At 48.3% G+C, this 14094-nt stretch overlaps 1 protein-coding gene across 3 annotated transcripts in view; it reads left to right on the forward strand.

The window, feature by feature from the left end:
* The window catches only part of CDK5RAP2 (CDK5 regulatory subunit associated protein 2), a 163880-nt gene that overhangs the window by 46761 nt on the left and 103025 nt on the right, over positions 1 to 14094 (forward strand). For all 3 annotated transcript variants that reach the window (XM_037127451.2, XM_053656144.1, XM_053656145.1), the window contains one exon: positions 2932 to 3144. In XM_037127451.2, coding sequence (XP_036983346.2) covers positions 2932 to 3144 — 213 coding nt within the window. The remainder of the gene's footprint in view (positions 1 to 2931; positions 3145 to 14094) is intronic.

Below are 14094 nucleotides of genomic sequence, written 5' to 3' on the forward strand. Positions count from 1 at the left end.
GTTACTGAGGTAGGGGCAGTGGCGTGTGCCTTGTAGGACTGGCATGAGAAGGAGAGATTACTGGGTGTAAGAGTACCTGTTTTGGCTCTACATATATAATCAGTGTTTAATAAAAGCTAACTATGTACATTGTTCATGATGAGCATTTTCCCAATCATTGTTTATTTTGTTTATTTTTTTTTCAGTTTATTTAAATAAGTGCTGCCTCAGATACTTTTTCTTTTTTTTGGCCCATGACCTAGGTTTCCCACTTCCTTTTATTTATTTTAATTTTAAAGGAAACCAAACCAGAAGTTTCTGTACAACCTACTCTGAAATTTGAATGGCTTTCTTCCTCAGTCCCTGCTGCTGTGTCCAAAGCAGCAATTGGATGAGCCCGGGACCAGGTGGGTGGGCCACAGGGGGCCCCCCCGAGAGAGCAGAGCCCGCCGTATACCCCCCCCACCCCGCTGCCCCCAGCCAGATTCACTAGGTGGTAGCCCCCTCTCCTGAACAGCGAAGACTGACTTATCTGTTGGTGGCGGCAGGACCGGTTTCTGGGAAAGGCCAAGAAGCTGGAGCGTGCCTTTACTCCACAGTCGGAGTTGTGACCTACAGCTCAGGTGTTCCTTGCTTTTGAATTTTTAATTGTGACCCTCAGTCTAATTCAAAGAACAGATTAAAAAAAATAAGTATGTTTTCTCCTGATTATAAGTATTATATATGCTTTAATTCCTTTTTTTCTGGAAGATTTGAAAGAAGGAGAAAGAGGGAAACCAGGAAATCACCCAACCACTATTACCATTTTGATATTTTCTTTCTAGGCTTCTATGCATGCAATTTATTTTTTAGGTCATTTATAATCTTTTAAAGTATATTTTATTGATTATGCTATTACAGTTTTCCCAATTCCCCCCCCCCGCCTTTATCCCCCCTCCACCCTGCACCCCCCAACCCTCCAGCATTCTACCCCACCCTTGGTTCATGCCCATGGGTTGTATATATCAGTTCTTTGAGTTCTTTGTTTCCTGTTCCATTTTTTACCTCTCCCTGTCTATTTAATGCCTCCCAATTAATGCTTCTTGTTCCCTGTACCTTTTCCGCCCTACTCCTCCCTTCCCCCTCCCCCCTCCCCACTGAAAACCCTCCATGTGATGGCCATTTCTCTGATTCTGTTCCTGTGCTAGTTGTTTGCTTAGTTTTTATTGTTTTTATATTTTTAGGTTCATTTGTTGATAGTTGTTTGTCATTTTACTGTTCATATTTTTTATCTTTTCTTAGATAAGTTCCTTTAACATTTTATTTTAATAATGGCATGGTGATGGTGAACTCCTTTATCTTAATCTTATCTGGGAATCACTTTATTTGCTCTTCCATTCTAAATGATAGCTTTGCTGGACAGAGTATTCTTGGATGTGGGTCCTTGCCTTCCATGACTTCAAATACTTCTTTCCAGCCCCTTTTTGCCTTAAGGTTTCTTTTGAGGAATCAGCTGCTAGTCTTAACGGGCACTCCTTTGTAGGTAACTCCCTCCTTTCGTCTTGCTTTTAAGATTCTCTATCTTTAATCTTGGGTAATGTAATTATGATGTGCCTTGGCGTGTTCCTCCTAGGGTCCAACTTCTCTGGGACTCTCCCAGAGAAGACAGTTTCGCTCCGTCTTCTGCTTTACGGGTCTGGTTGTTCTGTTTGACTGTTTCTTTATTTCTGTGTTTGTCAGAATTCCATGCAGTTTGATTTTCTGGCACTTTTGGTTGTTTATTCATTTTAGATTGGTTATGTGAGGAAGCAAAGGGTTTCTATCTACACTTCCGTCTTGGCCGGAACTCTGTAATTTGTGTTTTAATTTTTTCATGTAACATGTAGCTTAAAAACATTCTTGTATTATCAACTCTGTAAATACAGTTTTAAGATTTCATTGTGCAGCTTATCATATATTATACCCCTTTTCACATTCTTGCACATGTAGGTTGTTTCTTACTTTTCACTGTTTAAGTAATTCTGCGATGAGTGACATTGTGCATAAGGCTCCCTGCCTCCTATATTTTGGGTTCTTCCCCTGAGATTGAACTCTGGGAATGGAATTACTGGGATGAGTGTGAATATGTTTGTGATACACACATACTTGATACATGTAATCTGTCCATCAAAGTTACATTAATTTACATTCCTGCCAGCATTACATTCCTGGCTTCTAGATTCTTGGTTAGTTCTTAAAAAGTGAATGTGAATTGTGTCATTTCACAGTAAGCTCTCCAGCACTGGATATTCTCATGAGAACACTTGTTAAATGAAAGCCAGCTTTATTTTGCTGTTTTTGGTTATTGGTGAGTTATTACATTTTTTCACATGCTTGATAATCACACATGTAATTCCTCTAGTGAACTGTGTGCTAATGAAATAAGAATGTATTGACACACTTAGCCCCTGGATGCTGCAGAATTCGTAGGTGGCCATGGGGCTGCTGTGCTGAGCGTTTTTTCTCTCTCTGCTGCTGGGTTTGAGCCATTCTGATGTAGGTACAGATCGCCAGTGCTTGAGCCCATGTCTGCTTTTCAAATGGAGCTGTTCGTTCTGCCTTTTTAAAATAAATCGTTTTCTAAGAAAGTTATTGTAAAAATTATGTGCTTTACTAACCTTAGAACATTTGAAAATACACAGAAGTGAAGGAAAAAAGTCAAGTATATTCCCACCTCATGAAAGACAGTTATTGTTAACATTCTGTGCTTTTCCTTCTAGTCTTAAAAAATTGTTTTTACAATTGTAGATTTCCCCCTTCCCTTAAACATCAACATCATAACATAAACATGTCCCTGAGTAATTTCCAAATCTTCATATTATTTGTGCTCTGGGTCCTGAATGTTTCACTCCATGGTGAAAAGGAGCACAAATTTTTGGTTTGTTTAATGAGCTATGAAAATTAGTTATCTCCCTTCTCTGCCTCCTCTTCTAGGGAGATTATGAAGCTGCTCTGTCAGAAAAGGCAGCCCTCTTGGCTGCGCTGCACTCAGAGAACCTCACCAAGAGCACAGAGAACCACAGACTGCGTAGGAACGTTAAGAAGGTCACCCAGGAGCTGAGCGACCTGCGGCAGGAGAAGGAGAGGCTAGAGAAGGACCTGCAGGCAGCCCGTCGGGAGAAGAGCAGAGGAGACGGCACCATCCGTGTGAGCACCCGGTTCCCTTCCGAGTAGCGGGCAGTGCCGTGGGCTGGGCTGTTACGCCGTGTCTGGTTTTAGGGAGATTCATTGCAGAGAACTTAGAAAATCTGAAAAACGAAAAGAAGAAAACACTGCACTCATCTGATCGCCTCAACACGAGCAGTCAGTGTTTTGACTGTTGATGTTTTTGTCCTTTTACACGGTTTCCCTGCCCCTACCCAGGCATTAGTGGTATTAAGCTGAAAATGCATTTTTGTATCTATTTTTTTAATTCCACAGTCTCTCTTTGATGTGTTGCCATGTATCAGTGTTCTTCAAAAACACGTTTTTTTGGTGCAAGGAAGCATACTATTTCATCACTTGGATGTGCTCCAGTTTATTTAACTAGTCCCTCATTATAGGACATTTAGGTCATTGCACTTTTTTTGGCTTTATAACAAATCCTGTAGCTAATGTCCTTGTCTGCAAATATTTATCCACTCTTTTCCTGATAGATATATAATTACTGGGTGAAGGAATATGAGTATTTTAAGACTGTTTTAGAGATATACTCAAAATTGTTCTTCAGGAAGATTATACCATGGTTCCCTATATGAGTGATTTTTTGAAGCTTACTCTATTCAGCATTGAACGTTAGCATTAAAGAATTTTCTCTGAAGTTGGCAGGAAGAAAATAATTTATCTTTTACAACTTTTTTATATTTGATTTGAATACAGTATGTAGTTCAACAGAAACTTTGATGAGCATGAGAGAGCAGTAGTGGAAATTCAGAGACATAAGAAATTGTCACCTACCCTTGTGCCGCTCCCAACAAAGTAACTGTTTTCTGACATCACCCTTCCATCCTGGTGCAGCTGGCCCCCTGTGTAGTCAGAGACTGAATCCTGTCTGTGTTCTTCGGTCACATGGGGCATCCGCTCATGTCATTTCCTCTATCACAGACATGTCCCCATGCCCCTTCCTTTGTCATGGACATGTCCTCAGATCACTTCCTCTAACACGGCATCTATCTCCCCATGCTGCGTAGACTCCAGAGTGATTATGTCGAGTGGTACGTACTCCTCACTGAATAGATTTCACATGACTTACTTAATGCTTTTCTCTTCTGTTGGGCATTTTGGCTGTTTGAATAGTGCTGTCGTGGCTATCTTTGGTCATAGAGGCGTTTTCTCTGCAATTCCTAGACAGACTCTGAGGCACGAGATCACTGGTCAGGTGGGACAGATACTTTGTACTAGTTAATCAGGCTGTCGGATTATCTGTCTAAAAGGCTGGTCTAGTTTATGTTGCCACCGATATTAGAGAGTACCAGTTTACTCCAACTTATTAAAAGACCTGCCCCTGTATTTATTCAGTGCTGTTAAACACTAAATATACCTGGTTTAGGTGCTGATGGGAACACAAGGCATGGCGTCTGAAAGTTTTAGTTTCCTGAGAGAGTTGAAAATGGTGTACGTGACAAAATGCAAAGCGGGTTGAGACCCAGAGCTAATTAAGGTATTGGTCAGCGCACAGGCCCTCGTAGGATCCAGTAGCCTGGGACCCCGCCATGGGGAGGGGGTGCTTGAACTGAGCGGGGGGAGTGAGGTCTGCATAGTGTGCTTTTGTGGGCGACCCTGCCCTTTCACAGAGGTGCAGTTTTTGTAGTTGGTGTTTATATCCCTCACAGTTTTTTTAGATGAACAAAACCTGTGGGATAACAGGGTTCTTTTTTTTTTTAATTTACTTGGAAATAGTTGGTCCCCCTTTTCCGTCACTGTCATTACAAAAATGTTCAATAAAATCTGAATGGGGGATGCATGTAGGTTATATAGATGTACACACACACACACACTCACATATAAAATATGTAATTTTTCTTATATTATGACTTCCGGCAGTGAGTAGCTGCTAGATAGCTCCATCAAGAGGGCGTGCTATCGTTCATTTACCTGTCCCTCTTGTCAGATCGTGTCAGTTCCATAATTCACTTGTGTGTGTTAACATGCTCTTTCTAAATCAGTTTTGGGCTGCTGTTGATCAAAAATATTTATTCTTAGGCCAAAAGGGACATTGGTTGTCTTGTAACTAAACTGCTAGAAGGACAAGTGACTGGGACACTGCCTGGACCGGTCTCTGTCCCTCCGAGAGCAGCTTCTTTGTCTCGCATCCAGTTCCTCCAGTGCCAGGTGGGAGGACCCGCCACTGCCGCCCCGCCGGGACTGCGTCTCCCTCGTTCGGCACTGAGAGGAAGGAGGGCTGCACTCCACGGTCAGGGTGGCCCGAGGGGGGAGGTGCTGAGAGGCCCAGCCCGGGTCACACACCCGTTGTCCTTTGTCAACAGTGTGTGTGTGCACCATCACCATCGTCAGCTTGCCCTGGAACCACATGTGTGTGGGGGAAATCACTGTTACCCGGAGGAAGCGCGGCTCTGTGTCAGGGCACTGGGCAGAGCAGAACCACAGCAGGCACTGCAGATGTTTCCCTGCGTGAGCATGCCTGCGACTTGGCTTCCAGCATCTCACGGCTACTTTTCTACGTCAGGCCATGTGCATGTTTCTGGCAAGGCGATAGGGCTGTGGCTTCTTTGTTTGTGTGTATGTGTGGCATCACAGGGGTAGCTGCATTAAACTTTGGTTACACTCTAAGAATTTGGCTGTGCCCATCCCATAGGAATGTTTTACGCCAGGTGTTGGGGGTCACTGGCTGCTGCAGGGTCTGCGGAAACGTGATGGGGAGTGTTTTCACCTTACCGTGCCAGGGTGCGTGCAGAGGAAGAGCATAACCCCCGGGCCGGCACATCTGATTAGCTCGTCCCGTTAACTAGACTCGTTGTTGAACTAGAGCCGTGCACTCACCAGCTGCTGCTGCTGTTGCTTTTGGATTGAAACAAACAAACAAACAAACAAACAACCAGACCTTGCAGTGTTTCTGTCCTGGCAAAGGAAAGGACCCACTCGCACACCCAGCAGGCCCTCCACGTGGCTTGGGGCAGCTCCATGACAGATGCCAACGAAGCAGCCCCGGAGCGCAGGACAAGGAGGTGGCCGCAGGGTCAGGGCGGGCCTCTGGGGAAAGTAACTTTTGAACTGGTTCTGAAGTTTGAGTTTAAGGTTACTGCATGGGCAAGGGGGAGGAGAGGGGTTTTGTAGGGAAGGGGAAGGCACAGAGGCACGAGGGAGTGTGTTTGGGGGAAACAAGGTAAGAACATCCAGCTTGAAGTATTCTGGTTATTTGAAGCTTTAAAGATTGTAACGTTTCTTTTTCTGTTTTAAAAACATCGTCAGAAGTTTATGGAGAGTCATGAAGTTAAAGATAAAGATAAAGGCATTAGGGTCTAAGAAAAAGAAGGGTGACTGGTAAAATGGAACCAGAGAGTAAGTAGAAATGCAGGTGTGGTACCCGCCACGGCCCTGCAGGGGGCACTTGACCTTTAGCTGGCAGCTCCTGGCAGGCGGAGTGAAAAGGGCAATGCAGCTGCAGTGGCACCATGTCTGTAAGATGAGCATGCTGAGATTAAAGGACAGCTTTTGCCAGCGCTCAGGCCCAAGGAAGTATTGCCTCTGGCAGGTTTTATGGAGAGTTCTCTGAGCAGCAGTACACGGAGCCTTTGACAATAGCCCATTCAGTAAAAGCAATTTTGCACAGGGCCAGATCAGTGTCATCCAAGTTGGTAGGCTTGTAAGCATTAAGTTCAGGTTTTCAGTCCCTGGCGCAGTGTCTTGCTGTTTCCCATTATTCTCATTTCTTAGACAACTGCAGAAGCAGCGGGGAGCACTGTCGCCCTGTTTACAGCGGCGCCGACTCAAAGCCGTAGCAGCGTCCCTGTCAAGCAGTCCACCATTGCACGGCATTCCCCGAGTTCTTTCTGACGGAAGCCAGCAGTTCTCTCTGGGTGTGATCAAACCATCCTTTGCTCATGCCAGCAACATTGACTGCAGTCTCATTGTGCCGCTTGTAAGCATTTCAGAGGCAGACTGTGCCCATCTGAAAATGCAGCTTCCACAGAGGCGTATGCGTTCACTGTGTCTGATTGTGTGTGAATGCGGACAAGTTGGGCCGTGAGAGCCATTTCTCACATTTGTTTTAATTGCCTGTGATTGCGGTGACCCACTGGCGGTCGACTCAGCATGCGCTGTAATTTGCAGCATGTTCATTTGTTTAATCAGGAGACATTTACTACTTGCAGTGGTGCAGGCACTGTGGGTAGGCTCTGGTGAATACAAGTTTGGTTTTTACTTCGGAAGACTTTTTATAAGAAAGGTCAAAAAGTGAGGGTCTCACAGGTAAATTCCCTTCTTGTATTACACCTCCAGCGCCTCCAGAAGGACCCACAGCCCTTTGAGGACAGTCAGGAGGCTTTGCAAAAGCAAACGAGAACCGCCCACCGTTCCCAGGTCGGTGTCCTCGCGGCTGTGCTCTGACAGGAGTGCTGCTCGGGTTCGCACACCCTGGCCCTCATGGCTCTGACTTTGATACTTTGCTTCGCTCCAGAGACATGACTCTCATTTTCTTGTGTGCATGCTTGTGTATCTTGTGTGTGCACACGTGCGTTTGATGAAGGCGAGAGAGCGGTACATCTTTATTTCAGATTTGCTGTCTGGCTCGGGCGTTCCGTGTGCTGTTCAGGGTGCGTCGGGGAGAGGAGCGGGTCCTCGCCTTTTCCTTCCCCTTCGGAAGCGATGTGCGGTAGACAGCGGTTTGGCTCTGTTCCACGGACGGTCTCGTCATGCTCTCCTCTGGTACGAGACCTGTCACCTGCTGCTCTGACAAGCATGTGCTTCAGTATCTGGGCACTTAGCTCAGTGGGGACGCGTTTGCTGGCTAAAGCCCAAAAATGTAATTAAAGTTGTACCTGTCACCCAGCTGCTAATCCCATGTGCTTTGACAGGAGTGGGTTTAATTTCAGGGTAGTTCAGCCTGAACCCCCTGGGTCTCACGTGTGTTTGTTGGTGGATGGCTCCGCATGAGATGGCAACAGCATGCAGAACATCTCACGGTAAACCACCGTCGAAACGTGGCCCTTGGGGACGGTGTCTGTGGGCTGACCGGTGGGGGCTGAGACCACATACCCGAGGTGTGTGATTTTTACCTGTGATTTTTTACCTAAGGTCGCAGCTCTCCTTACCCTGTTTGGTTTGTTTTCATCGGGTGTGAAGATTGTGGTATCATAGAATCACATGCAGTTTAAATGTCCTGTGTTGGAAGAAGTTCTCTTGGCACGTTCCAGTTTCTCATAGGAGATGCCAAACGCAGGGTCTGTGCAGTTAAACCGGATCTGACTCTGGCCCCGTCGCGTGGGAGCTGTCAGACTGTGGGTCAGTGGTGCCTCTCCAAACTGTGGTGCCCACGTCCTGTCAGAAAAACAGGTTCGTGGTAGGCATTATGTTGCTTAGGCTCATACTGGCGCATCATCAGTGACCGGTGAGCAGGAGTTGTTTCGATGAGGGCGCTGAGGCTGTCGCCTCGGCAGCCAGAGCCCAGGGTTTTAGTAGGTGTCTTCGGAATAGCGGAAAACGGTGCTGGACTTGATTTGGAACCTCAGCTTCAGCTGGTGCTTAATTTTAAGCCTCTCAGTTAGTTACTTAACCTCTCTGAACTAATGTTTTCTTCCTTAAAATAGGATCGGTTGTATCTACTTTAGGATTAAATAAATGAAGAATAAAATATACTGCGTGAGGAAATGCCTGCTGTGGTTCCTGGCGCACGGAGGTGGATGTTCATTGTATTACGTTCCGTCTCTTCTTTCCTCTTCCCATTTCTCACTGTGTGGCAGGTGCTGGCGTAGGACTTTCCGTGACCGACCACGGCCTGCTAGGGTCTGCTCCTCCCCCGGGCAGGTCAGCACAGCCGTGCATTTCTTCCCGGACCAACACTCAGCTCTCCTCTGGAGAGGGTGCTTGTCTGCTGCTGTCGGCTGGTTGGCCCCCCGGGAAGGGAGTCAGAGCCCTTCTAGAGTGACGGACTCGAGAGCATCTCAGTGCCTTGTGCTTCGGGCTGCTGGGGGAGCCGGTTTAAAGGCTGTTCCCATCAGTTTATGGACTTGCACTAGTCGTTGGGGGCACAAACAGAAAGGCTTTCCCTGAGATCTGGTTCTTATTTTATAATTTCTGTGCCAGGCTCTGCCCTGGGCTCTGGGAGTACAGGACAGAATAGAATCAGACACAGTCTCTGAAGGAGTGCAGCAGAGAACTAGACAGAAACACGGACAAAGAACTAATTAAAATATAGCATGGGAAGTGCTGGTAGAGGGATGGCCCACACGCTTCGGGAGCACAGAGGCAGGAGCTGTGCTAAGGGGAGGGGAAGGGAGGGGAGGGGAGGGGAGGGGAGGGAGGGGAGGGAGGGGAGGGGAGGGGAGGGAGAGAAAGCCTCCCCGAGGAGGTGGATTTGAGCTGAGACTTGGAGGAGACGGGAGGTGCACATGCATTCCTGGTAGAGGGAAGGCCTGTGCGAGGCTGGGGGCCTGAAGGAGCCCGGCACAAGGGGCAAAGCACCGGGGCTGGGGGAGAGGGCAGCTGTGTCCCACTGCACCCTCCAGGAGGGGTTTGAGAGAGGTGTGGGGCCCCACCTGGTGCCTGGCCGCGGTTCAGTGACTCCGCTGGGCCTTGACCCCTGCACAGCTTCGTGTCCTTTGTCCGTCATCCCCAGCTTGCTGGTGAAAGCTGCAGTGAGCCCCTTGCTCAGAACTTCTGCAGTCCTCACAGCCGGCAGTCACGTATGTGTGTGTGTGTGTGTGTGTGTGTGTTCTCTGTGACAAGGGCTGTGTCGTTCCAGTGGCTTCTGTTTACTGATTTTTTTTAACTGTGTGGATTCTTTATTCAAATGAACTCTTCTGGAGAGGAAAATATATGAAAGTAGAGCCGCTAAGGGTGAAGGGAGGCGGAGGCCGGCACTGCCCCTTCCCGCATGTCCTGCTGCCACCATGGCCCACGGCGGCCTCGCGGCTCCACAGAACGGGGAGGGAACACAGCGTCTCACACCAATTCTGGGAATTCGTACGTCACTGAGTTCCTGTACCTCGTTAAGATTTTGGAGGAGTCTCCTTTGTATATTGAAAGGTAGCCACTGAGCACGTCAACAAGCTTTCTCACAGCAAAACCTCTGATAAGGTGGAAATTTGATGGATGAGAACCCTCTCGTTCTCCGTCTGGCCGGAGATAAAACAGACTAGCTGACTGGAGAGGGAGGGGTGAGGGCCTAGCTTTTCATTTCTAATGTGATTCTAAGATGATAGGGGTATTTTATTTTTCAAATAATCCACTTTTTAAAAAGCAGTCTATGGTAAAAGAGCCCTGATGTGCAGAGACACTGCTCAGCTCCCTGTTGGCCAAGAGTGTACCTACGAATCTTAAAGGGAAGTCACCCAGAAGGGTAGAAATCCAGGCCACTCGGTTGAGGCCACTATACAGACCTAGCTATGGTGGCGCTCGCTTCACAGCTGGGCGTGTAGGAAAGGGGTCCCTGAACTTCGCCCTTGTCCCTGTGTTCGGAAGCAGCCGAGACCGGTGCACCCACGGCTTCTTTCTCTGAATCAAACACAAATACCCGTGCTCTCCCCGAGTTGACTGAGTCGGCTTCTGGAGGAGCGTCTGGTCCGGTGAAAGGGGAGTCGGCAAGGCTCGGGCCTCGCCGGTCCCGGAGCTTCTTGAGCTCGGTTTGAAAAACCACTAGTTTCCTGAAAAGAACCCACAGATAGACCTGGTTTTAAATCCTGGTGCCAGCACCTTGTGCTTCGGTTACGTTGCTAGAGCATTTCAAACTTCAGTTTTCTGACTGGTAAATGGGTGTAGTCAGATCCCCTGCTCTGTAGGGTTGTGAGAGTTGAGTGAGGGGTGGTGTTTTGGGCGATGGTATTTCTGAAGGGTGATTGCTGAGGGCAGTGTAGTCAGGGAGGGCTTTGTGGAGGAGGTGGCCCTTGGGTTGGGCCTTATCAGATAATCATGCTGTCTTCAGGCTGAAGTGGGGGATTTTATTTTTCTAGTTGGAGGAGACTGGGTGGGCACAGGCATGGGGCTGGAGGGTGTGAATGAGGTAAGACTAAAGGGCCAGCTGGGGCCTGCAGCGGGGGAGCCTGGAATGACTGCTGGCTCAGGGAGCCTCGTTCTGCAGTCACCCCAGAGTTCCCGAAGGGCTCTGGGCCGCGGGGGAGTGATCCGGGGCGTGCATGGGATTTGGTGGCCGAAGCCGGGGACAGGAGACCAGTGAGGAAGCCATTGCGGTTGGCCAGGTGAGAGCTCAGTTCTGACGAGTGCAGTGGCAGTGAGGTGAGGGAGAGGAGGGACCAAGCATGCAGGGAGGACCCCTTTCCTCATCTCCCCCATCACCTCAGCCTCTGCCCTCCCCCCGTTCCAACACCTCCTCAGGGGAGGAGCACTGACTCACCCGGCTATTCAGAGTCCAGGATATTCATTGGCAGCAACCTAAGTTCCAGATTCTTTTGCTTTCTAGCTGCAGACCCAGCCCGGCCTGGCCTCTCTTGGTGGCTCCCTTAAGCTGCACACACCCTGCCCATTCACAAAACACAAACAAGCACTCTCAGTTTTGTCAGAAAGCCCTGCTTTGGGTATGAGAGTTTGGTCTGCGATGATTGCTTGTGTTCTGTCCCTTTGAGAGCTTTGGGAGGTAGGGGTGGCTGGCAGGGTGGGCTCTGGGTGCTGGTGCCGTGGGAAAACACTGATCCTCAGTGCTCATCGCTCAGGTGCTCTGTATGGAGGATGTGCTGCGCCCTCAGGCCTAGGGGACCTGATGGATGACAAGGCGTGTGTGAGAGGGAGGAGAAGAGCTGAACCTTGTGGCTGGGTGGATGGCAATGCGGTGGCCACATGAGGAAACCTGGGCGTGGAGGTCAGCCTGAGGATGTGTGTGGCGAGAAGGGGAGGTGACACGGTGTCATTTCCCGTGCACCTGCTTCTGTGCCGGGCACTCATCCTGCACCCCCTGGTTTAACTCTCCAGGGACCCTAGCAGTTTGTGTTGTTATTCCTGTTTACTGTGAAGGAAACAGTCATAAAGATTAAAATTATCTGTCTTTAGCCACACAGATTTTTAGCAGTAAAGCTGGATGCAGGGCTAGGTCTGCTGCTCCACAGCCCTGGGATATTGAAGGAGGTTTGGGAAACCGTGCAAGATCATCAATTTCCAGTTCTGATTGTTTTGCTCAGGCGAGACATGCCGTCTCCGTGCTGCCCGTAAACATTTATTAGTACCCCACTGGTGCTGAGCACGTGAGCATGTGAGCCCGTGGCTGTTGTTGTGTTGCCATGGCAGCTGCTCCTGCTCAAGGCCACCTGAGCACACGTTTCCCCTCCCGGCAGCGGTCCTTCTGCTTCAAGCCGTCTCTGACTACTCTTCACAGAAGGTCCAAGATCCTTGGTCCCGCCCCGCTCTCAGGCTGGGTATTCTGCCAGTTCTGAGTTCTTGAGAAACTACAGTGTTACTCAGGGTGTTGAACTTATGGACCAGGGGAAGGCCATGCGGCAGGGTGGTTTTATATTTCTTTGGGCTTAACAGTGCAGTTGTGGGGAAAGAGCACGGAGGTTGTGTCAAACTGGCTTGAGTTTGAATTTCAGCACTATAGCTTACTTGTAGTAAAGCTTTGTGAAAATCTCTCAACCTCTGTGAGCCATAGTTTCCTTTCTGTAAACACAAGATGAGTAATATTTACCAAGTAGGCAGTTGGTGGGGTTAGAGATGTTTTATGTAAAAATGCTTTGGCCTGTGCGTGGCTCATAGCTGCCACTCTGCAAATAGTAGTTTCTGTTACTGATGCTCGTAATAAGAGAAATGGTGTATCTTCTTCGGTGTCCTGAGCCCCTGATTTATGCTGAGGGCCCCCTACCCCTAAAATGCACACACACACGACACACAAATTTGCACAGGCCCCCAGGGGCCCATTCAGTGGACCTCAGGCTAAGGGTCTGTGAGGAGTGACAGACCTGCACGTCCTCTGTGGGGTTCTGAACAGGTTGTTTTCATGTTGTCAACTCTGTTAGGTTGAGGGACATGTGGAAGAAATGGGGCACAACATTAATCGTCTGCTTTACTTAAAGCATGAAGAAGTTCTTAACCTAGGTAGCTGAATTAAAATTTATAAGCAAGTGAAATGGAGAATGGAATGTCATTACTGAACACACACACACGAACTTGAACCAGACATCGAAATAGGGTTTGATTGGTGTTTGTATAAAGGAAGGAACTGAATCTGGGAAATGATATAAGTGGACCCATAATTATGTGCACGTGAACTGTGCAAATTTAGCATAATAAATAAACATGTTAAAGTTGAAAAGTCGGCCTCATCTTCTTGGATGGTAGGCTAGTTACTGTGAATTTAAAGATGTACCCAAATGGCTTCACACAGATGTTATGGTTCCTCTTCTCTCACCAGCGTTTTAGGGAGGGGGTTCAAAAGTGAGAGGCAGGTGACTGTGTAGTGCATTGGATCACAGCCAAAGAAATCCAGACCCTCGTCGTAGTGTGGGAGCGAAGCGTGAGTCTTGTAATCGGAGAGACCGAGGATCAGGCAGGTGCTGTCCCTTAGTTCCCGCGTCCTGGGATAAATGACGTTTGTGAGCCTGTTTCCTCATTCGTAAAATGGGAGCTACCCCACCTGCCTCAGACAGCCAGCCAGCCAGCCAGCCAGCCAGCTAATAGGTAGTGATTAGCTGTGTTCTGGTTATCTATTGCTGCATAACACATGACCCCCAAACCTGGTGTCTCAAAACAATCATGTTATCATATCTCATGATTTTTGTGGGCCAGGGATTTGTGTGGGGCTCGGCTAGGTGGGCCCCATGTGGTCCAGGTCACTCATGGCATTCAGCTGGGAAAGGGGCTAATCTGGAGGGTCTGAGACTCCTCAGTCACATGTCTGGTTTCTTTTTGGGAATGGCTGGAGGGCTCTGCACCCCTGGGATTGTCATCGTGTTAAGGTGGCCACACTTCCTTCGCTGGTGACAGGGCTGCCAGAGAGTG

Source organism: Artibeus jamaicensis, unplaced genomic scaffold, assembly GCF_021234435.1.
Source record: "Artibeus jamaicensis isolate MK-2021 breed Jamaican fruit bat unplaced genomic scaffold, CSHL_Jam_final scaffold_1964, whole genome shotgun sequence".
NCBI lineage: Eukaryota > Metazoa > Chordata > Mammalia > Chiroptera > Phyllostomidae > Artibeus > Artibeus jamaicensis.